At 40.7% G+C, this 25,327-nt stretch overlaps 1 protein-coding gene across 1 annotated transcript in view; it reads right to left on the bottom strand.

The window, feature by feature from the left end:
- Positions 1-25,327, bottom strand: part of Lrrc36 (leucine rich repeat containing 36) — a 52,645-nt gene that overhangs the window by 7,889 nt on the left and 19,429 nt on the right. The window contains exons 5-10 of the mRNA XM_032887989.1: positions 24,915-25,003; positions 13,918-14,045; positions 9,979-10,027; positions 6,165-6,611; positions 3,654-3,940; positions 640-805 (exon numbers count right to left, since the gene is read on the bottom strand). Coding sequence (XP_032743880.1) covers positions 640-805; positions 3,654-3,940; positions 6,165-6,611; positions 9,979-10,027; positions 13,918-14,045; positions 24,915-25,003 — 1,166 coding nt within the window. The remainder of the gene's footprint in view (positions 1-639; positions 806-3,653; positions 3,941-6,164; positions 6,612-9,978; positions 10,028-13,917; positions 14,046-24,914; positions 25,004-25,327) is intronic.

Here is a 25,327-nt window from a genome sequence, read left to right as displayed (position 1 = left end):
ATTAAAAATATTTTTTGCAGCCCAAACAATGTTTAAGTTTCTAGTTTCTTCTTAAAGCTTTATTAACAAGTAAAAGTTCCTTGTGTTCTCTTGCCATCAAACAACAGATAAACACCCAGAGCTGACCACACTTCTAAAAATTAACCCCTGAAAAGAGTCCGAGAGCATTAACTCATTTGCATTTTAAAAATCAACATTTCAACAGTCTCTGCAAATTTCAGATGATCAAACCTCATTTCTGTTGTCATCAATACTGGCACTTTCAAAGGGTCATAAAATGGTCTTGCAATTATTAATATAACTACTCTGTATTACATATATCTGATCATGCAACACGTTACCAAAGACCACATATGGCACACACAAGCACAGCATAGGAAGAAAATGATTTCTACAAAGCAGTTGGAAAAACAGCTGATTTAAAAAAAAAATAGGGAAGACAGATGTGACAAAAATGCAGATTTGGTACTTATGGTGTTTCTGGGAAATGTCTGTGAGATACAAGCTCCCCTTTGTAGGCTAAGGGAACTAGATGGCTGTTAACAAAACAAACCACAGGGCAGAAGAAAGGTCCTGCCCTCCTCAAGGAAGAGAGAGAGCTATGCACTTACCAAGGAGGAGAGAGAGCTATGCACTTACCAAGAAACTTCTTGTTGAGGAGGAGGGAGCCAGAGCCATTCCAGTGCTTGTCCACCAGCTCCAGGAGCTGTCTGAGGACAGTGGCTACGTGGGGTGTTCTGGCAGAGATCGGGGGACTACGGTTTCCTGATAAACCATGCAAACTGCCCAGGTCACTAGAGAAAGGCTCAAGAAGACAAAAACAAAAACAAAACCCAGGACCGTTTGTGTCGTTTTTACACAACCAGGGGGATAAGGATCCATACATTTAAAGCATCAATAATTCTTTAAAGTAACAAAACTTTCATCTCTTGGGTTAGATATGAATTGCATATTACTATGTCCAAGGCAAGCACATAAAACATTGATGGAAATTTCTTGCTTCTTTTTTCTGTTTCTTTGGTAGATTATTCCCAGGACCCTGTATGTGCTCTGCAAGTGCTCCACCACTGAGCTCATCACTACGTCCTCAAGGACAAATTCAAAATGAGTAGATCCTCTAGCATTATTTTTCCGTGGAGGTTTTTACAATTTATAAAATTATAAAATGTGTTATTTAGTACGTACATGTATGGTTCAGTGTACTATGTAATAAAAGAAGATTAAACTGCAGGGCAGTTCAAAAAGTACCATATGTGACAAGATAAAATTAAGAGTAATTTAATCAGAAATTAAAATTGATAATAAACTTTTATTTAAAATAAAATAAATGCTCTCTAACATTTTAAGAATGTAAGTGAAATGTCATTGTTGGGTCAAGTACTAATGATATTTTTTATATAAAGAAATTATAGATCTGTATAGTAAAATTCATAGTTGCTTTTATTCATTCCAACCTGACACATACATTATGTATTTTATATAAAAGTCTATTTCCTAGTCTTTTCTATAGAGTCTGTCCGTGGACTTCAAAAAAGCTAATACAGGTTAGATATGCAGCTCAGTGATAGAGCTCTTGCTTAGCATGTGCAAAGCCCTGGCTTCTATCCCTAGCAACACGCACACACACACACACACACTGATATAAATTAAAGACAGCCAAATTATTTCTCAATTCTTGGCTCCTTTGATGTAAAAGGATGATTAATTTTCTAATGAAACACAACACCCAGGACGTGACATGAGTTGAGTAACATGTGCAGCCTGTGATTGGTAGGGAATGGCATTACAACTGGGATAAACATGGACTCAGGAAATCTGTACCCAGCACTGATGGGGACAGAATAAATAAGGACTGGGAATGTATGAAGGACACAAGATTGGATCATTTGGGACGGTAACCTAATTTGGGGTTAAAGCATAGAAAAGTCTTGTCATATCAAAAGGCTACTTTAGGGAAATTTACTAAAAATAAATATTTACTGTTAATGGTTTTCTTTAACTTTTTTTTTCTTTATTGGTTGAGACAGATTCTCATGTGGCCCAAGCTGGTCTTGAACTCCTGATCCTCCCACTTCTGCTCCCTAAGTACTAGTGATATACTCCACCATGCCGAATTTAATGCTTTTTTTTCTTTTTACGATTGAAAATGATCAATTTCAGAAACCAAACACTCATATAAATGAATTTTATATGTTATAAAACTCACAGTCAAGGACCTGGCATGGGTGAGGGGCCTGAACTCTATCTCAAGCACTCACTAAAAGCAAAAACGTCTGCTTTGTATTTATATTAAGTTAGCACTTTGAAAGCTCTCCATATTAAGAAAAATAACATCTAGCAGGAAAAAGTGGGAATATTAGATAGTCCAAAAATGTTGAGATTTTAACAATATGTGAAATAGAAGTGAATTTTTTTCCTTAGGCTGTTTTAGTAAGGCAGCATGCCAAGTATCCTAAGTGTTCTTGGGACGTCACCCTAAATACTTTAGTGCAGTTAGTGTTTTTGTCTGATAAAATAATCATTTGTTGCTAAGAATGTAAAACCAGCCCAACAAAATAAAACAAAAACCTAAGGAAAATATTGCAAGACTGCCCCCTTTGGTGCACAAAAAATATGACTGTCTCCAGAGGCTTTCTGGCCTCTCCCTTTTCTTTGCTTGAGGTATGTGATTGTGCCTAGGGCCTCACACATATCAGGCAAGCTCTACCTCAGCTCTTCCCTCCAGAGTTCTGAAACTGAGCAGGAAGAAGTCAAAGGGTCAAGTCATCCTAATGTGCAAAGAGATTCCTGACAACCAGAAATTAAAATGACTGGGAATAGCATCTGACTCTGCTTCTTGAGGAGACAGGAAATGACTGACGCAGGCTTTACATGAAGAGGGCCATGGACCATTGGAGATGTACTCCTTGGTCTAAATGGAAGGCTTCCTGGTGACAATATGAAAATTAGCACTCTGAAAAGATAGCTCTTGAATTCTGAGTTCATTTTCAGCTAAAAATCCTCTGGACAATCTAATTCATTTGCTTGGGGAAACTTCTGGGGGGAAATTTTAGAATCATTTGTGTTTCTGTACAAGACAGAAAAATGATGATTTTAGCCTAGCACTGGAGGCTGAGGCAGGCAGATCTCTGGGTTCGAGGCCAGTCTGATCTGTGAATGCAATGAGTCCCAGACCAGCTAGGGTTACAGTGAGAAACTGTCTCAAAAATGATTTTATAAAAACTATTTCATATTTTTTTCTTTTTTCTTTTTTTCGGAGCTGGGGACGGAACCCAGGGCCTTGCGCTTGATAGGCAAGTGCTCTACCGCTGAGCTAAATCTCCAACCCCTATAAAAACTATTTCAAGTAAGTTACTTATGACAACTTCTCTATCGCTTCCTATTGGAAACCCTCGCAGGACATTAAAGTGTTCCCTGCCATGTACCATGCTTATGCTCTCAAAGTAAATCAAGGTCAGTTCCTTTGTGATATAAAGCTTTTCCTAAGGGCAGAAGAATCACAGGCTTTATCCTGGTAATATTGGTCATAGGCCTTTGAAAATCCCAACGAACTTCTAGCGCTATTGCTGGGAACCACCCCAGACCCCAAGAGCAGGACACTCTGTCCTGAGCCTCTGTGTCTCCTGTACACACAAACAAGTCAGTACTTGCACCTCGCTGCCTGTAGCATCTTGGAAACCATGTTTCAGATTCAGGTTGGCAAGGATATTGTCCTTCCGCTTGAATCCTCTCCTTGAAGGGCTTAATGACCTCTTAGTTGGAATCTCTCTGTTTTCTGGAGTCCCAGGAGGCAACAGCAGTGTCCGCAGAGAATTTCCTAGGGCAGGGTTGCTTGGGAAGGAACCAGGTGCTGGTGCAAAATCACCGAGGCTGGACAGCTGTTGCTCTACATTGGCCAGCAGAGCATGGTCACTGTTGAAACGGGTTGTGGCATAGAGATCTGTGGAGAAAGCAGCCTGGGAAATGAACCGGCCTTTCAGCTCTCTTAGGCCTTGCATCTGTTGGTATCTATAACTACTCTTTAGCATACATTCCCCTCCCCCCCTTTTTTTGGTCTCCTGCTACCTAACAAAACCTCAGTTCTGATTAACTGCAACTCTACTCACTCCTATCTTATACCAGAGCAGCGGCTGAAGAATGACACATCTATTCTAACCTTTCTCCCTTTAATTCACCATTGCTAGGTTACTTTGAATATCATCTCTTCCCTCCTTTATCTCACTGAGAAAACCGACAATCAAACTAAAGGTCCATGTCACCACCCCACTGAATTTATCAGCTGACTTATCCCTTATCTGCTGTCTGAATACCCTGTCCCTCCCACCCCCTTGTAGATGTACATCACTTGAGGCCGGCTCCTACCAACCAACCTGATTTCGTCTCTTCTGGACGAGACAAGGACTTTTCCCTTACATCTGTTCTCTGTTTTTCTGTTTGTTTGTTTGATTTTTGTTGTTGTTGTTTGTTTTTTGCTATATCATTAATTCTCCCTTTACTGATGGTTCTGTGAGTCTTATAGGATTCCATATCCTCTTCCATCTCTCTGTTCTCTCCCTTTGAGAAACTTTTTTTTTTCCTTTTCTTTTTTTTGGAGCTGGGGACCGAACCCAGGGCCTTGGCAAGGCAAGCGCTCTACCACTGTTCTAAATCCCCAACCCACTTTGAGAAACTTCTTGAAGGGGTTGTATTTACTTAGTACTCTATTGCTTCATGCCCAAGTTTTTTTTTTTTTTAACTCACCTCAATGGAGCTTTTATTTTAATGTATCCCCTGAAGCTATTCACTAATTTCTTTGTATTTCCAAATAACTGCCAAGCCCAGCGCTCCTTCCCTAGAGCCTCCAACCTCTCTCTCTCTCTCTCTCTCTCTCTCTCTCTCTCTCTCTCTCTCTCTCTCTCTCTCTCTCTCTCAGGGTTTCTCTATGTAGTCCTGGTTGTCCTGGAACTCATTCTGTAGAACAGACTGGCCTTGAACTTGGAGATCTACCTGCCACTGCCTCCTGAGTGCTAGGGTTAAAGGTGTGCGCCATCCCCCATGCCGGGCTCACTTTCCCCTTCTTAATGCACACTCTTCAATGGGACCCCAGTGTAATAATACTTGGCTCTCTCCTCTTCACTCCTCTCCATCTATTATGTCAAATTATTAGGCTGCAATCTTGGGGAAGTTCTAGCAGCATCTCGAACTTAAGATACCTAAAACCAAACAATGTTTATCTTAAAACTTATTTCTCCTGTTCTATTCATTTTAAAATATATAGCTCAATAAATGATAACTCCATTCTTCCAGTAGTTTAGGTTGAAACCCTGGAATCACTGAGTCTCTTTCTCCCACACTTTATTCCCAGGCCATCAGCAAATCAAAGGGTAATTTTCTTATAGTCAAAATCTGTCACCCACGCACTGCCTCCACTGCTCTCTCTAGCCAAAGCTACCAACATTTATTATCAACTGACATATTTATGTTAACTTACTATCTTATCTTTTTTTAAAAGATGTATTATTTTATATATGTGAGTACACTGTCACTCTCTTCAGACACACCAGAAAAGGGCATCAGATCCCATTAACAGATGGTTGTGAGCCACCATGTGTTTGCTGGGAGTTGAACTCAGGACCTCTGGAAGAGTAGTCAGTGCTCTTAACTGCTGAGCCATCTCTCCAGCTCCTACTATTTAATCTTGTTAGCATAAAAGCAGAGATTTAAATTTTATGATCAAATATATGTGGAATTTGAGTTTGAGCTTACTTTATCTCAGAACTAGAATAGCATCTGGCACATAATAGGTGTTCAAGGAGTTTTTTTTTTTAAAATAAATTAATAGCTGAAGACTAGTCTCTATAATTTACCCTGAAACCACTTGTTTTTGAAGAGTAAATTTTCATTCTAAATTCACCTAGAGAGACGTTCTTGTTATCTCCCCCCAACCCCATGCATATGGACATCCACATATGATCATCTATGAGGAGACCAGAGGTTCGTGATGGGGACAAGAGAATTAGATGCAGTAAGTCATGAGATGTTGCTTAACTAAAACAACATGCACTTGTGAGACTCATACTTCTATTTTCCTCTGACTTACCCATTATGTTACACCCACACCCTCCAGATTTCTTGACATTCCATGGGAGTTTAAAGAGACTTGCAAACTGGCAGGAAGCCATTACCTGAGCTGAGCTTCAGTGGCCTTCCTGTGCTGCAGTCAGGGTTTGACAGGGATGTTAGCAGGTCTCCACAGGAAAGGGATGAAGCGGCCTTTTTATCATTGGAAGGCTTTGTGCTGTACTCTCGATAGTACTTGCCTTTTTGAGGCCTTTTGACAAGACTTCCGTGCAGGCAAAGAGTTTGAGAATAATGGTTATCATAATGGTCCAGACAAACACCAGAAGGTAATTGGCAGGGAAGGATCTGGTTAGAATCACCCACATCCAGACGTTTACCCAAAGAGCCATCATGGGTACACGGATAGGCATCAGGTTTTGGTATCAAGTCCTTTACTGGAGAAGAACCTGAAGACTTAGTGTCTAAAAAAGATACTCGGTATCCATCTCTTGTCATCTTCTCTGGAGATCGGACTGTGCCCTGATGAGGCGAGTAATGCCTGAGTTCCAATCCTCACCAAGGGAAAACAAAACAAAACAGGATGAGAGTTTATCTTGGCCCCACCAGGCTTCTCTGTTCAGCAGACAGGAGACGGTATTGGAAGAGGAGGTTCTTATTCTAGCCACAATCGAAAGCCTTCCATAGGGACGATGACAACAGGACATGGGGGATGCTTTGTAAACAACAAATGATCTGTATCATTCTGGAGACAAACTTCATGTGAATAGAATGTGAAGAATAGAGTGTGCTCTCTTAAATAATAATTTCAGACCTGTCTATGTACTGGCTTTGCTCTTTTATTTTTCCTTTTGTCTTTTGAAACAAGGTCTGCCTGTGTACCTCAGACTGGCCTGGAATTCACAACCTTCCTGCATCTTCCGTTTCCCAAGTGCTGCCATTACAGATGCGTGTTACCACGCATGACTTCTAGATAATTTTATATAAAAAGTAGGTGGACTTCCACATGACAAGAGACATGGCTTTGTGTAATCAGTTTATAATCAATAGTTGGTCTATGATTTTATAGCGTCCTTGCCTTCGTTCACCCTTAAAACTCCACCCAGAGGGGTTGGGGATTTAGCTCAGTGGTAGAGCGCTTGCCTAGCAAGTGCAAGGCCCTGGGTTCAGTCCCCAGCTCTGAAAAAAAGAAAAAGGAAAAAAAAAAAACAAAACTCCACCCAGAGGTTTTAGTTCACTCACTGGGAACTGATACCTAAGTCAGTTAAACAGTAGGGAATGCAAAATGTATGAAAATCCCCAGCCTAGGTGCTAACCTGATTCTAAAGCATTTATCTCAGCTCTATTTGCTATGCAATACATCTCACAGTTTAGCAAGTAGGACACCAGAGAAAGGAGCAGGTTCTGTGCTCCTTGATACGTTCAGAGTTTCTTATGCTTGAAGGGCTACCTTAGGAATAGGATATGTTATTTCTGAGTTAGTCACATTAACTCCTCTAACCCTGATATTCCTAAGGACCTATAGACCAGCAATATTTTACCCACAGTCAACATACATAGCATGGTAAAGGCCACAGAACAGTACCTTTATTTAGGTAACAAGAATAACTTAGGCACAATAAATTGGTTTTTTAAAGTAATGGCAAATTAGATACTTTAGACGATCTTTCTGTTGTAACCATGTAAAGATATGGGATGGTATATATCAGACAAAGAGCTAAGAAGATAGTGAGGACATTCTAGGCCCAGATTAGGAAACAAACAAAAACGTTAAAGGTATAGGAAATCACTTTACCCAGTTATTTTAGGGTAAAAAGGACAAAAGTCCAGGTTCTTCCCAAGCTGTGAGACATGACAACTGCATCCCATAGCTCATGCACATGAGCACACACACACACACTGTAAGAAGAAAATGTGTGTAAGATACAGTGTTAAGGGTAAAGATAAGGTGGAAATAAGGCCTCTCTGATAATGACTTGTGCTGGGATTAAAGCCGCCCCAGACTGATAGTATTCTAGGTACTTGGTAGAAGCAAATAAAAATTTGTTCTGGAAAAGGCAAACACGTATAAGACTAATAAGATTGTTCATATAATTATTCAAATATAAGAGCAAGCAAACACCCAAAAGAAACAAAAACCAAAGTATTATCATGAATGAAAAACAGTAGAAAAAAATATAGACCTACAAAGGTCTGATGTTATAATATATACCATATAGCTATAAGACACCTGTGTTCCTTCTGTTTAAGGAAATATAAAACAAACTTACATTTTCCTTAGAAAAGGTGACCCAGACCAAATAAAACATATAGAACAGAGAAGAAAAATATTTGGAATTAAGAATTTAGCCCACAGATTTAATAGTGGATTAGACATAGCTAAGAGAATGTTAATAAAATGAAGGGTGGGCTTTTTGTGTGATGTTGGTGATGGCACAGGCCTTTAATGCCAGCACTCAGAAGGGAGAGGTGGGTAGATCTCTGAGTTCAAGAACAGCCTGAACTACAGAGTGAGTTCCAGGACAGTCAGGACTACACAAAGAAATGCTGTCTCCAAAAACAAAACAAAACAAAACAAAACTCAATCAACAACAACAAAGGAAGGTGGACCAGAAGGATTACTCAGAGTGTTAAGCAAACAAACAAAAAAGATGAAAAATATAAAAGATTAAGAGAAAAAGAAGCTGGGCACAGTGGAGCACACATTTACTCCCAGCGTAAAGGCAGAGGCAGGAGGATCTCTATGAGTTTGAGGCCAGTCTGATCTACAGAGTGAGTTCCAGGACAGCCAGAGCTACACAGTAAGATTCTGTCTTGAAACCACCTCTGGTGGGGGTGGGGAGAAAGAGAGAGAGAACGAACTTTTTGATATATTTGTTTAATTAGAATTCTAAAAGAATAAGAAGAGTGTACAAACCATAGTTATGTTTTTTAGAACCAATGAGTTCAGTTCATGAATTTGAGAAGCATAATAGACACCAACAAACAGGGCAAATAACAAAAATGTGGACATCACAGCGAAACTGCATAAAACCAAAGTCCTGAAAGCACCCAAGAGGAAAAAGTCTCCAGCTAGCCTCTCAAATCACCCAGAGAAGAAATGGTACACTGGAATCATGGCACCCAGAGAAGAAATGGTACACTGGGATCATGGCGCTGCTCTGAAAGAAGTATCCCCCAGTGTAGGACACTACTTGCACCCAAAATCCCCTTCAAGAATAATGGTGAACTGGAAACATTAAACCAACAAACAAAACAGACTTCACCAACAGGCCACACAAAGGATCTATCTACCATAAGCTGAGGAAAGGGTCTCAGAATGGTTAGGGTGCCTGAGCTAAAGAAAGAAATAAAAACAAAGATAAATTTAAATGGAAATGGTATTAAAAAAATCTTGTGGGGTTTAGAAATATGAAGACTAGAAGTCTATTAGGAACTCACTGGGGAATGTAGCTTAGAGCACTTGAGCAGCACATAGGAAATCTTAGGCTCAACTCAAGAAAGCAGAAAAAAGTCTGTAGGAGCAATACCTTTTGTGGGATGGGGAACTAGAAGGAGAAAAGTTCCTTATGGCCTTTAAATTACATTTCTAAAAGAAAATGTAAAAGAAGAAAAAATTAAGCTATTGACAATTTTTAGATTATAAGTTAAATATATTGTAATTTGGGGATAATACTAAAAGTACACAAGGTATAATAAAATCTGGTAGAGAGGAGGAGAGAATAAATTAGAGAAATAAGAAAGGAATCTGAAGTGAAACATTCACTCTTTAAGCAGAAGAGACTCACAGCTCTGAAAGCTTCTGAGCCAGTCCCTGGGAAAACAGAAGAATCAGCTGACCAGAGGTGCAGGGCTGCATGTCATCTTGTTAATCTTATCCCATCCAGACCTCTCTGAATACCCAGTGAGCAAAATATTTACCATCTTCCTGGTGGAGGTCACTTGTCTCCCTTCTTGTTGCTTCCTGCATCTAAAAAAAAGTTTGAAATTTTAGGAAAAAAGGCATCTGTGAGTGTTCAGACACAAGTTCCCTGGACTGGGTGTTCAGTGTCTTTTCCTGTTACCAAGCACACGTATCCCAGGAGGCAGGGAAACAGACCTTCCATCAGGGGTCCAAGGCTGAGCCCATTTTAAAACAGTTACAACACAAGGAGGTTTCAGAGTTGCTTTAGAGCTGGGAAGGAGACACCTTGAAAACACAAACACTGCAATGCTGTATTTTGTCTGTATACAATTTAGTTAAGATTACGTTTTCATTTTTAGTGTGAAGTGAGAGATGAGAGGGAGTGTGGGGGTACACATATGAGTTACCGATCAAAGGTTGATGTTGGGTATCTTCCTTTATTACTCTGCAACCTTAATTTTTGAGCCAGGGCCTCTCATTAAACCTGGAGCTCATCTATTCCATTAGTCTGGCTGGCCAGTGAGCCCTGGGATCCACCTGTGCCACCTCAACTGTTCGTGGCTTTTACACAGGAATCCGAATCCAGCTCCTCAGCTTGTCCAGTAAATCCTTTACCTGCTGAGCCATCTCTCCACCCATCGCTGTCTTCCAATTTTATCTTTTCTATTTATTTCATATTTCTGGTATAGTTGGGCACTAGCTACAGGAGCGAAAAAGAATTTTTGTTCATTCTTCTTTTCCCCAGGGTGACAGTGCCCTGGCAAGCCTGGAGCTCCCTGTATAATCAGGATAGACTACAATCCTGCTTCTGCCTCCTCAGTGCTGAGATTACAGCTCTGTGCCCATTGTGCCGAGCAACTGTTGGAGCTTTAAGAAGCTGTAAATTAATCTGAGGCATAACAAGGCAAGAGCTGAAGCAAAAAAGAAAGCAATCTAATATGTACTTTTAAAAAAACTTAAAAATATTTGCGGGGTTGTACGCTCTAATATCAAGAATCGACAAATGGGATCTCATAAAACTGCAAAGCTTCTGTAAAGCAAAGGACACTGTGGTTAGGACAAAACGGCAACCAACAGATTGGGAAAAGATCTTTACCAATCCTACAACAGATAGAGGACTTATATCCAAAATATACAAAGAACTCAAGAAGTTAGACCGCAGGGAAACAAATAACCCTATTAAAAAATGGGGTTCAGAGCTAAACAAAGAATTCACAGCTGAGGAATGCCGAATGGCTGAGAAACACCTAAAGAAATATTCAACATCTTTAGTCATAAGGAAATGCAAATCAAAACAACCCTGAGATTTCACCTCACACCAGTGAGAATGGCTAAATCAAAAACTCAGGTGACAGCAGATGCTGGCGAGGATGTGGAGAAAGAGGAACACTCCTCCATTGTTGGTGGGATTGCAGACTGGTACAACCATTCTGGAAATCAGTCTGGAGGTTCCTCAGAAAATTGGACATTGAACTGCCTGAGGATCCAGCTATACCTCTCTTGGGCATATACCCAAAAGATGCCCCAACATATAAAAAAGACACGTGCTCCACTATGTTCATCGCAGCCTTATTTATAATAGCCAGAAGCTGGAAAGAACCCAGATGCCCTTCAACAGAGGAATGGATACAGAAAATGTGGTACATCTACACAATGGAATATTACTCAGCTATCAAAAACAACGAGTTTATGAAATTCGTAGGCAAATGGTTGGAACTGGAAAATATCATTCTGAGTGAGCTAACCCAATCACAGAAAGACATACATGGTATGCACTCATTGATAAGTGGCTATTAGCCCAAATGCTTGAATTACCCTAGATCCCTAGAACAAATGAAACTCAAGACAGATGATCAAAATGTGAATGCTTCACTCCTTCTTTAAATGGGGAAAAAGAATACACTTGGCAGGGAAGAGAGAGGCAAAGATTAAAACAGAGACTGAAGGAACACCCATTCAGAGCCTGCCCCACATGTGGCCCATACATATATAGCCACCCAATTAGACAAGATGGATGAAGCAAAGAAGTGCAGGCCGACAGGAATGGGAGGTAGATCTCTCCTGAGAGACACAACCAGAATACAGCAAATACAGAGGCGAATGCCAGCAGCAAACCACTGAACTGAGAATAGGACCCCGTTGAAGGAATCAGAGAAAGAACTGGAAGAGCTTGAAGGGGCTCGAGACCCCATATGTACAACAATGCCAAGCAACCAGAGCTTCCAGGGACTAAGCCACTACCTAAAAGACTATACATGGACTGACCCTGGACTCTGACCTCATAGGTAGCAATGAATATCCTAGTAAGAGCACCAGTGGAAGGGGAAGCCCTGGGTCCTGCTAAGACTGAACCCCCAGTGAACTAGACTGTGGGGGGGAGGGCTGCAATGGGGGGAGGGTTGGGAGGAAACACCCATAAGGAAGGGGGGGGAGGGGATGTTTGCCGGAAACCGGAAAGGGAATAACACTTTCGAAATGTATATAAGAAATACTCAAGTTAATAAAAAAAATATATATATATATATATTTGCGGGGTTGGGGATTTAGCTCAGTGGTAGAGTGCTTGCCTAGCAAGCGCAAGGCCCTGGGTTCGGTCCCCAGCTCCGAAAAAACGGAAAAAGAAAAAGAAAAAAAATATTTGCTATCTTGGCTAGGGCTATATCTCCGTTGTACTATCTGTACTAGCATGCCCAAGGTCTTGGGTTCTATTCCAGCATATACTGGCACCCACATATACAATTAGGTAGCAAAAAAAAAAAATAAATAAATAAAAGAAAAAGAAGAATTTACACTTCTTTATGCTAAACTTTAGGATTATAGTAAGTTATTAAATTCCTTTTTTGTCTTCTTTAAGGATTAATGAGAGGGTATTTTTGTTTGTTTTTAACTGTGAAGTACTAATTAATTGTAAATTGGAATAGACATTCTCTCTGCTTTCTTAAATATATAGGTGGTTCAGTGGTTAAGAGATTGTTTTTCCTGAGGTCCTGAGTTCAAATCCCAGCAACCACCTGGTGACTCACAATCATCTGTAATGAGATCTGATGCCCTCTTCTGGTGTGTCTGAAGACAGTAACAGTGTATATAACAAATAAATCTTTTTTTTAAAAAAGTTTAAAAAATAGCAAGATAAAAAAAAAAAAGGAAAGAAATGGTAACTGAGATAGTTCCCTAGCACCCAAGTAGGATTTCTAAAAACAAAGAAACAAGTTCTAACTGCCTTTAGAACCAGAAGGCTTTATAACACACCCATACTGAAAAGCCCTCACTATTTCTCTGCTAAAGCTGCACTTTAGCTGACCATTCACATCTTCACTAATCCTCCCTCTGCCTGACAGATAATTACAAAATTATCAAAAAAAAGGGGGGGAAGCCACCAGTCATATTTGTCATAATATTCTTAGGTCATATTTGCTTACACAGGATATCTTTAATAAAATGATTACATGACTTCTACCACCTTTCATCCCCCTCCAAAAACTTGGGGGGTTGTTTCTTTGTTTCTTTCAATACAGGATTTCTCCTAGTAGCCTTGACTGTCCCGAAACTTACTCTGAACTCAGCAATCCTCCTGCCTCTGCCTCCCGGTGCGCGACCACTGTCCCGCTGAAAAACTGTTATTTTTAATTTTTTCTAAATCTTGCATTATCTCTAATTTCTCATTGCATATTACTCCTTGCCACACTACCCCTTTTCTCTGTCTGTTACACAGAAGAGGCTGCTTTGGGGAAAGCCACCTTGGTAGGTTAGACTTTGAATTAAAAAAAAAGGTGGAGGGAGAAAATGTGAGAGGTCAGAGAACAGGAGATGGAGGCACTTGATAAAGAGAAGGAATTTTATAACCAGCTCCGAACTGTTAAACAGGGATGCATTTTTACATGTATAAATAAAGACAACATTATATTATTAGTATTAGTATTAGTATCAGTTATTCAGCAGGAGAGTGAATGTATTACCTGTGTCTCCAGTGGAAAAACATCTAATTTCTGAGCTGGTGTGCCACTGCCCTGGGTTGCACAAATGCTTGCTAGGGAATCCTTTATTTCCCGGTTGGGGAAGGAAATAAAAAGTCCTTTGTTTGAGTCTATATTAAAAGAAAAAGAATACAGTGAAGTTCCAACACAGTTCAAAGGTAGCATGTCATATATGGAGGGGAAGTCACAATGCTGGGGGTTAATTCATGGTGTCACCGATTAGAAACCATGTGAACTTGGGCAGATTGCTTCAGCTCTCTGGATTTTCTCGCTTTGTTAGTTCAACACTGATAATGAAACTTATACTGCGTGTCTTTCAGCATCTAAGGGAGGCAAAAACAAGACCATGGGTATGAAATGGTCTCATAAATTTGGAAGTGTTCTGTAGACATTCAGAAGTAGAATAGTATTTTGCATATTTCCCATTGAGTAAATGATGAAGCCTAACATCAATTCAACAATCTCCTTCCACAGGAGACGCTGAGAATAGACTCTGGCTCTATACACATCTCCAGGACTCTAATCAGACAACCCTGATTTGTCCTTTCAAGACTGGCTCTTTCTGCCTTGATTTCCTCATTTGTAAAAAGAGAATAATATCTAATCAGAACCTATTTCTTACACATGATTAGAGAAATAACTTAAAAATGAAAAGGAAAATATAAAACCTCTAGTGGTAGGCACTCTGGAAGTTCCGAATTGAAGTAGACGGCACACAGCTGTGACCCCAGTAGGGAAAGGCTGGAGCAAGAAGACCCCAAGCATGTTCTTCATAAGTTCAAGGGCAGCCTCTACTTTCTGGAGGAACTTTTGAAAATAAGAACTTTGTATTGGTTTAGGGAAATTCTTTTTGGCAGGATTGTGCAAGAACCTTTCAAAATCTTGGTCTTCTTCAAACCATGTGTTCTGCAAGCTTTCTGGCAGCAGAAAACTACCAAGAGTCAGTGCTAATGCAAACACAGAATTGGGACAGCCTTAAGTCCATCTGAGGCTCTGAGATGCATCCTATTTCTGAGTTGCCTTCTGGGTTTGAAATGTTGTCAGTAGAAACAAGGTAACCCTTCTTTCCTGGAGTTTGGTAAAACTACTTTTCTAAAGAGAACACGAGACTCTGACACTGTGTTCTCTGGTAGCTTGCACTGTGGTGCTGTGTACAAAGCAAAGCTAAGCAGAGATTAGTGGTTGCAGCCTGAGAAATGGAGAAGAGTAAACTGATTTGGGTTCAGGCTTCTCCTGTCCTCACCCTGCACAAGGTGACTTTTTCTGTTTCAATATTTAATACTGATTCCAGGTGCACAGATTCTTTTTCTTTCCTTCAACCTAATTTTTGGTTTAAGCAAACCCTCCATGGTCTGAGCCCTTGGCCAAGCGCTAGCATAACCCCTGGGATTAATAACTAAGTCATCCGAAATCAGAATATCTTAACTCCAGTCTCTGTCACTCTCAATTGGCCTCTCTCCTTTTAAAGGTAGGATGTCACATAGCCCAGGCTGGCCACCAACTCATTCTGTAGCTGAAGCTGACCTTGAACTTCTGATCCTCTTGTTTCTATCTCCCAGGTTTTGGGATTGGAGGAGTACACCATGATACCTGTGTTTATTCTGACCTTCCTCCCTCCCTCTTTCCCTCCTTCCCTTCTCCCCTCCCTCCCTCCCTCTTTTTCTCCCTTTCTCTCCTTTTTCCTACCTCTCTCCTCAAGACAGAGTTTTCTCTGTGTAAATCCTGGCCTTGAATTCAGAGGTCTGCCCGCCTCTGCCACTGGAGTGCTGGGACCAAAGGCATTCACCACCACTACTGGGCTCTGATCTCTGTTTATGATGTCCAGCTCTGAATTTCCTAATAGAGTTCCCCATAAAAGCACAAAGCAGTATTTTCTAAGTCAAACTTACTGTCTTCACTTCCAAGACGACCCCTGTTAGCACCTCTCCAGTCTGAGCACTGGCATCCCCCCTCCAGCAACCCTCAAAAGAAAAGCTTATTCTTAGATTCTCGCCCTGAAAATCTCTCTCAGCCATCAAATTCTACAGACTCCCTCTTCTTGGGGTGAGATGAGTTTTATTTTAATTGAGATGGAATTACTGCTGCTTTCATCCTTTTACAGAATACAATCCAGTGACTTAGTATGTTCACAAAGGTGACCGACTACCACCATGATCTCAGTCCAGAACACTTCCTTACTCTAAAAAGAAATCCCATACTTGTCGTGTTCAATTCTCCCTCTCCTGCTATTCCCTCAAAACCTTCAATACTCTTTCAGTCTATATAAGCTTGCCTGAATGCATACAAATATGGCCTTCTGACTATGCCTTCCCTTAGCATGATGGTTTCAAGGTACAGTCTGTACATCTCAGCACTTCATTCTTTTCAGGGCTGAATACTATTCTTTTTGTTTTGTTTGTTTTTAATTTTTTTGTTTTTAACAATTCTTTATTTTTATTTTATTTGCATTGCTGGTTTTCCTGCATGTATGTCTGTGTAAGGGTGCTGGATCCCTTGGAACTAGAATTTTAGAGAGTTATGATCTGCCATGTGGGTGCTGGGAATTGAACCCTGGTCCTCAGGAAGAGCAGTCAGTGCTCTTAACTGCTGAGCCATCTCTCCAGCACCAAATACTACTCTTTATATGGATATACCATACTTTGTTTTTATTTCTCTCAGGAAACAGAATTAGAGTGGTATTTCTGGTACCTCTATGTTTATCTTCCTAAAGGAATTGCTAAACTACTTTCCAAAGATGTACAATTTTATCCTCCTATTAGCAATATATGAGGGATCAAAGGCCCCACATCCTTGCCTTCAGTGACTATCTGTCCTTTGGAGTCTTGGAATCCTAGTGTGTATGAAGTGCTTATAAATTTGCACTTCCCTGATGCTTAGTTGTGTTGAATATTTCATGTGCTTGTTGGTCAGTTGCTTAAGATGTTTGAGAAGCATCTTTTTAAATCCTTTGCCCATATTTTAGCCCCCTTGTTCATCTTTAGAGAGATGTTGTACTGTTTGTGTGGTTGTGTGGGTGTCCAGATGAGCATGTGGTGGCCAGTGGGCAGCTTTTGGGCGTTGGTTCTCACCTTCCTCTTGTCTCTCTTTATCCTGCTGAGCTGCTGTAAACACAACACTCAAACTTCCAGGGGATCACCCTGTCTTCAGCTCTCATGCTGAACTGCAGGTGTGCGCTCCAGTGCTTGTTTTTCCTGGGTTCTAGAGACTGAACTCAGGTTGTCAGGCTTTGCAGCTGATGCCGCTACCCACTGGGCCATCTTCCTAGTGCCAAGTTGTTCATCGTTTTGTTACTGAGTTATAAGAGCTCTCTGTATAAGATGGATGCTAGCTAGACCCTTGACAGATATGATTTTCAATTCCCCCATCTATTGTGGGTTCTCTACTTTCTAGATAGGGTCTCACTACGTAGCTCAGGCTAGCCTAATGATCCTCCTGCCTTATCATCTAAAGTTCTAGAATTACAAGTGTGAGTTACCATGCCCAGCTGCTGTAGTACTTTTTAAATTTGTAATGTTTTACTTATTTATTATGTGTGTGAATGCGTGAATTCCATGGCATACATGTGCAGATCAAGGACAATTTAGGGGAAGTTGGCTTTTTCTTCTACCAAGTGGGTCCCAGGGACAAAACTTGGGTCATCATGTGTCTTCTTTATCTGCTGAGCCACCTTGCCTGTCCTGCTATGTTCTTGAACAAAAAAACTCCAGTAATTTATTCTGACACAATTATGGCTAAATTTTACACAGTGCCACATCAGGAAAAATTAGGAAAAGTAACAGTTTGCATTCTTAAGATACTTTTTTAAAAATCTTATACTTTTTTCTTCAGATAGAAACTATGTTGAATACTTAATGCCTAAAACAAGTACAGTTGTGACAGTGATATCCAGCCCATTTTCACACCCCATATCAAGGTAACAGGAACACTTTGACTTCATGATTCTGGGATGGAGGCAAGAACTAATAGTTGACTGCTTCAGCCACCAGCAATCACTTCATGTTTGGCCAAAATCCATAACAGGATGAAATAGAAATATATTGCCCAGATCACCAACAGGGAAGGACTTGCTGTCCAGCTATGGAAAGGCACCTCAGCTGTTTGCTCTTCAAGGTCCATAGACACTCTGTCTCCTCAAACTTTTGTCCCCTTCCTCTCACTGTAAAACTTCAATAAACACCTTATTGAATTCCAAATAAAAAAAATTAAAAGCAGAAATAAGGAGGGAGCCTGGAGAGATGGTTCAGGGTTAATAGCACTTGCTGTTCTTGTAGAGGACCTGAGTTCAGTTTCTAGTACCCATATGAAGGCTCATAGCTACCTGTTACTTCAGTATCCGGGATCTGATTCCCTCTTCTGGCCTGTGTGGGTACTGCATGTGTGTAATATACATGCATGCATACTAAAGTCATACACATACAATTACAATAAATAGCTGGGTGGTGGTGGTGCACATCTTTAACCCTAGCACTTGGGAGGCAGAGGCAGGTGGATCTCTGTAAGTTCAACTAGCTGGAACAGAGTGAGTTCCAGGACAGTCAGGGCTGTACAGAGGAACCCTGTCTCAAAAAACAAAATCTTAAAAAAAAAAAAGTTACTTGTGTTCCACTAGTCCATAAAATAAATGAAACTGAGCAATTTTCTTTGATTTACTAAGTCCTAATAAAAATGTAATTCCCAACTTAAAATATGCAATAATATTCACATTAAAAGACAATGGTAAAGAAAATGAGTATTTTCCCATCACAAGACTGCCATGAATTGTACCTTCAGTGTCCGTGTACTTTTTTTTTCTTTTCTTTTTTTCAGAGCTGGGGACCGAACCCAGGACCCTAGCAAGCGCTCTACCACTGAGCTAAATCCCCAACCCTGTCCGTGTACTTTTTATCTTTTCAATACCTCTTGAATATTTTATTCATAAATTCAAATCTTGTTAAATTTAACTTCTGTAACAAAACATCACAGGCAAAAAAGGTCTCAACATTTGTGTCCAGGTCTCCTTTCATCCTTGAGGATTTCATCTCAAGTCCCATCACTGCTGCTCTGTTTAGATGGGTCCTCTCTTGACTGAATCTAGCTTCAGTTTCTCTCTAGAGACACAGCCAATCATGCCTCTTCCTTGAAAGAAATTGCTACCCATTTTCTCATGAGTATAAAAAGGAACACAATTACTAGTAAAGAGACTCTTTGCAATTGGGCTTTTGTGCCAGTCACAAGTTGCGTTGATGTCCTTATCTGTCACACCTCTATTTGGTGACCTGACAGACCAGAGTTTCCTGCCTCACTTCTCAGATCTGGGTTTGCAGCTTCTTTTCTCTTTACTTGGACAACTCTTTCTTCTCAGCTATGCCCATAGAGAGCTTGCTCAAGCACTTCTCATCTAGTGAGACCTTTCCCAGGCCCCCAGTCAGCATCTGAGCACTCTACTTCCTTCTCCCTTTGCTGTCTTTGTCACAATGGTGTTCTTGACTCGGCCTGACCTATGACCTAATTAGATATGATAAATCACTCTGGACTGGGAGCGCAGGAAGATTTGACACTGTCGTGTCATTTCCTTGATAACCTAACACAAGTTCTGTCCAGTAGGCACACAGAGCTAAATTGCTCTCCTTTGGACTGTAGCAGAGATCAGTAGTTACCCCTATATTTATACTACTCTTAAAAATTTCCTGATTCCACATTAAGCCTTGAAGGACTCTTTCTATAGGAAAGAGAAATGAACTTCTGTCTTGTTTAAGCTGGCATTTTAAGAAGTCTTTGCTATTTGCTGCTGGCATTTATCCATGTAAAACTCCATCAAGGCCAAATTGAGATGTCAAGAATCAACAAGTTGAAATGGGATGGGTTTTAATGAGTTATAAAGAAGGTCTTGGAGCTTCTGAGATGACTAAGAGGGTCAGGCACCTGCTGCCAAGCCTAACCACCTGAGTTAATTCCTGGGACCCACATGGTCTTGCTATGTATTCTGGCTGGTCTAGAAATCACTGTATAGAACAGATTGGTCTCAAACATAGAGATCCTCCATTTCTGCCTCTTGCATTCTGGGATTTATGGCATGTGCCACCCACCTGGCATACATTCTCTTTAATAAGGTATCCATTATTCTTTATAATCTGATCAGGTTCTACCCAACCACATTTTCACTAATGTTGTTCATGCCAGTCAAAGTGTGCTGCTCATCCTTTTAGGGCCTTTCAAGCTTCTAGACACCTCTAGTCACTGTTGCCTGTAAAGCTCTAGTGTAACTCCAATGGTTTACTTGGTAATTATTCAAGTAACTGAAGATAAGTTTATATAAAATCTGTACAAGGAGAGCTGAGCATATTAGCACACACCTCTAAACACAGCATTCAGGGGGCAGAGGCAGGCAGACCTCTGAGATAGGGGCTACACAGAAAAACTCTGAAACCCTGTTTCCAAAACAAAACAAACCAAACAAACAACAACAACAACAACAACAACAACAGCAAAAGACCCTAACTCAAAACAAAATCTGTACAAGGATGTTTATAGCAGTTTTTTCATTATAATTTCAAAATTTAGATGCAATCAAGATATCCTTCAGAAGTTGAGTTTACTAAGTAAACTATAAGTCAATGGATCACTTAATTCAGTATTAAAAAATGAGCTAACAACCCACAAAATGTCACAGAAGAACTAGGCATGTGCTATACACTCCTCCTCCTCTTCCTCCTCCTCCTCTTCTTCCTCCTCCTCCTCTTCATCCTCCTCCTCTTCTTCCTCCTCCTCCTCTTCCTCCTCCTCCTCCTCCTCCTCTTCCTTCTCCTCTTCCTCCTCCTCCTCCTCCTTCTGAGACAGGATCTCACTATGTAGCTCTGGCTATATATCCTGAAACTTACTCTGTAGACTAGGTTGGCCTTAAACTCACAAAGATACCGTGTCTGTTGCCCAAGTACTGGGCTTTTAATCCCAGTACTCAAGATGCCAAAGCAGGTAGATCCCTATGAATTTTAAACCAGTGTGGTCTACATAGAGAGTTCTAGTCCAGCCAGGAATACATAGTGAAATAAACCGGCTTATCTGAATTGGTGAGCTTTAGATTCAACAAAGCACCCTGACTATTAAAACATTAATAAACAAGAAAGAAAGAAAGATTAAAGGGCTGATGAGACAGCTCAGTGGTTAAAGCACTTGCTATGCAAGCAGGACCAGAGCTTGGGTCCCTGGCACACACCCAAGGACTGGTGGGCACAGCGGCTTGCCCGTAACTCTACTGGGGCAGGCAATCAGCAAGTTCTGGATTTGAGTGAGAGACCCACCTAATTAATATGCAAGATGGAAAGAAGACACCTGACAACAACCCTTGGCTTGTTTTTATGCTCTTGCCCAAACATGTGCACACACATACATAGAAACACATGTACACACAAAATGCAAAAAACATAGGTAAAGAATGATTGACAAAGACCCATCAACTTCTGGTCTCCATACACATGTGCACATGCATCCAAATACATGTATACACATAAACAAAATAGGCATTTGATTTAAAAAAAATCAAAACCATCTTTTTGTAGATTAATTTAAAAGGCTTTGCTAAGTGAAAAGACTGCGAGTTGCATGATAAAGAAAAGGTAGCATTTGATGAAAGCTTTTCAGAGGAATGGCATTAATTTGCAGAGGAAAGACAGGAAGGACTACATGGAGGAAGGGGAGGAGGAAAAGGAGGAGGAAGAGGAAGAAGAAGAGGAGGAAGAGGAGGAGGAGGAGGAAGAGGAGGAGGAGGAGGAGGAGGAGGAGGAAGAGGATGGGGAGGAGGAAGAAGAAGAAGAGGATGGGGAGGAGGATGAAGAGGAAGAGGATGGGGAGGAGGAAGAAGAAGAGGAGGAGGAGGAGGAGGAAGAGGATGAGGAGGAGGCTTGGCTTCATTGGAGCATTGCACACTGTAGTGGAAAAATGGGAGATAAGGCTTCAGGTAGGCTGAAGAAAATTTGAGACCCAAGTTCTGGGGAACTTTGTATATTGGGTTAAGGAGTTTAAAATTTATGTAGTAATTGGGTGGGAGCCATGAAATCTTTACGTAGGAGTGTGTAATTAATTATCTCAGCTGTGTTTTAAAAGAATTAATCTGGCATCAGAGTACAAAATGAATTTTAAAAAAGCCAGAGGAAGAACTTTGATAGGTCACACTTGGATCTGCACTCTGCCACTTACTGTGTAAGTAGGGTAGGTTATTTCACCCCTCTGGGTTTCAACTTCTTCACCTGTCCTACTGACTTCAAGGTTGTGTGAATTAGATGAGGTCACAGACAGTCCCTGGGCCACAATTTGTACTCCGTAAATATTAAGCAGAGCTATTAAGAAATGGAAGGGAGGGCTCCAAGTCACACTGGAGGGTAAGGACTCAGAGGAGCAGCAGTGTCAAATCTCTGCTTCTCTGTTTGTTTGTGTCAACTTGACACAAGCTGAGGTCATCTGGGAAGAGGGAGCCTCATTCAGGAAAATTCCCTCATCAGACTTGAAAATCTGAACATGGGGCCATTTTCTTTACTAATGATTGGTAGAAGGGGGCCCAGCTCTCTGTGGCATTGTTACCTCTGGGAAGATGGTCCTACACTGAATAAAAAGCAAGCTGAGCAAGCACAGGAGCAAGCCAGTGAGCAGTGGTCCCCAGGGGCTTTGCTGCAGGATCTGCTTACAGGTTTCTGCCCTGCTTGACTGAGTCCTGCCTTGGCTTTCCTCGACGATGGCCTGAGATTGGGACCTGTAAGGCAAATAAATCCTTTCCTCTCCAAGTTGCTTTTGGTTGTGGTGTTTATCATAGCAATAGGAAGAAAACCAGGACAACACCCATGTGCTTTTGAGCCAGGATAATAGCAGAGTTGGGAAGATTTCCATGAAACGCAAAGAGCTGTTGGGCTTTGTTTGCTCTGGTGGGATATTAGGTTGAGGGCTGGAAAGTTAGGCTGAGATGATTCAAGTCAGCAGAGATGAGGGACTGGTGCAGAAGAGACGCTGGTTCAGGTGCCAAGCTAGACTAATATTTCTAATAAATGAGAGAATCAAAAATAAATAATAAATTTACTTCATAAATAAAAATGTGAAAATGGGTTAGATCAGCAAAAACAAAGGGAGGAGAGAGAACGGAAGGCTGGAGCCTAAGTTGCTTATTTTGTGGGTGTGAGAAGAGTATCAAAGATTATGTGCGTAAGAGACAGTACGAGAATCCAGAGCAGTGGAAGTTGCCTGCCCATTCAAAAGCACCGCTTTGAAAAAAATGAGCTGGTACAAGCTGTACTGTAGGAAAGCCTGAGGCATGACCGTTAACATGGCATGACCGCATTAATCATACTGTGTTACCAATGGTGCTTACTGGCCACCCTCCCCAAGGATCTAGCACAAACGCAATTTGCAGTGGGAAGCAAAGGTCTTTAATGTTTCAAAGCAGCAAAATAAATTTCACATTAAAAAAAATTAGGGAACAGATGGTGCCTCAAAAACCTTTGGAAATGGGCTGTCTAGTGCAGCAGCTTTTTCTCAATAGAAACTGAAAACTCAAAGGCATTTTAACTCATGGGGTGAAGTCTTACATACACTAATGCTATATTACGTTAATGAAGACTAATTCTAATTCAGCTCATACAAGGGCCGGTCAAATTGTGCTTCAAAGTACTTTTCCCATCTGGAAATGTGTGTACCTAGGAAAAAACCTAGGCAATATAGCCAAAGTGGTAACTGTGATTCTCTTTTGTGGTTAGATTCTGAGTAACCAGAATGTTGTTCTTCATGCACTTCAGCATTTACCAAAATAATTTCAAAATTGCATCTATTTTAAATATAAAAATGCTTTTAAATTCAAAACAAACAACCCATATTCCTCTTCTATATGCACTGAGACATCAAAGGAAAAAGGGAAAAGGAAAATATTGCCTTATTATGGTTTATCAAGAAACTGTGAAAGTGACTTAATAAATGTCCATATAAATAGATTAAAAAGTCAGGAAAATGAAGGGGTTGGGGATTTAGCTCAGTGGTAGAGCACTTGCCTAGCAAGCGCAAGGCCCTGGGTTCGGTCCCCAGCTCCGAAAAAAGAAAAAAAAAAAGTCAGGAAAATGAAGCATTATATGTTAGCAACTGAAAACATTTAATATGTAAACTACACAGTTAATCTCTTATTAGAGTTCTTTCTGGGATTTTGAAACGTCTGCTGCTTTTAGACTTTGTGTACAATATAATAAGTCTTTCAAGGGGAATAAGCCTTGAAGCAAAATAAAGTTCTCAAGTGAAGGTCATCTGATTAAGAATGGCCAGCTAATTCACAAGGGTGCATCAGACACAACAGAAAACTTTCTCTGAGTCTGAGGCATGGCCATTGATGTGGTACAACCACCTTAATTGTACTGGAAAACCAATAGTGGAAAATGGGCTGCCTACTAACACAGTTTATTCTCAACAGAGATTGTATACTTTAACTCATTTATATTTTAAATCATGGAATGAATTGTCTGTGCTATCATGATAATGTTATGCTAATGGAATCTAACACAGCTCATGCAAGAAGAGGCAGTTAAGTTACATGTTGCAAATACAAGAGATTCTGTGGTTGGGAAGGTGCTTGGTTGAGAGAGAAGCTTAGGAGGCCCAGGGTGTCTGCAGCAATGGATGCAGATGAGTCACCAGTCTCTAAGGAAATCAATTATCTCAATTATCATAGCAATCAATGCCTAGGAGCCCAGGGGATGGGTGGTATGATTTTAGGGAGCACAAATGATGTAAGGTGATGTATGAAACTGAATTCTCTGAATATCCTGCTTGTGCTTTGAAGATCCGGGGTTGTCCTTGTATAACACAAGGTCCTTCTGGCAACTGGAAAGAGAGAATTTTTACCAAGTAGCCAGAAAATATTGGACTTTCTTTAAATTTGTGTTCTCACAATTACTTTGTCTTCATACTACCTAAGATTGGCTATGACGCCAAAGGCAACTTGTGTCTTGGTTATTTTACAAATACAGAGGCAATACCTGTTTCCATTCTGGTGTCAACCTCAGGACTGACGTGTGATGCAGGGCCCTCATCTGTCACACAGTTTTTCATTGTCTTCTCCCTAGAGCTGTCATACAGAAGGATTTATTGAAAATTCAAAAGAAAGCCTCTGAAACCACTGGTCTATGCTGCTTACAAAATATTAGTTCTTCATTTTCCCCAAATGTTTTACAGATATCCTAGTGGAGGCCATGATCTGTTTTGGTTTGGTTTGGTTTAGTTTGGTTTTTCCAGACAGGGTTTCTCTGTGTAGCCCTGGTTGTCATGGAACTCATTTTGTAGACCAGACTGGCCTCAAACTCACAGATCTGCCTGCCTCTGACTCCCAAGTACTGGCACTAAAGGTGTGTACCACTGTGCCCAGGTTGAGGCCATGTTTTTTTTTTTTTTC

Source organism: Rattus rattus, chromosome 17 (genome assembly GCF_011064425.1).
Source record: "Rattus rattus isolate New Zealand chromosome 17, Rrattus_CSIRO_v1, whole genome shotgun sequence".
NCBI classification, from domain to species: Eukaryota; Metazoa; Chordata; class Mammalia; order Rodentia; family Muridae; genus Rattus; species Rattus rattus.
Note: the sequence above shows the minus strand (reverse complement) of the source record. Positions and strands in the feature narration are given on the sequence as shown.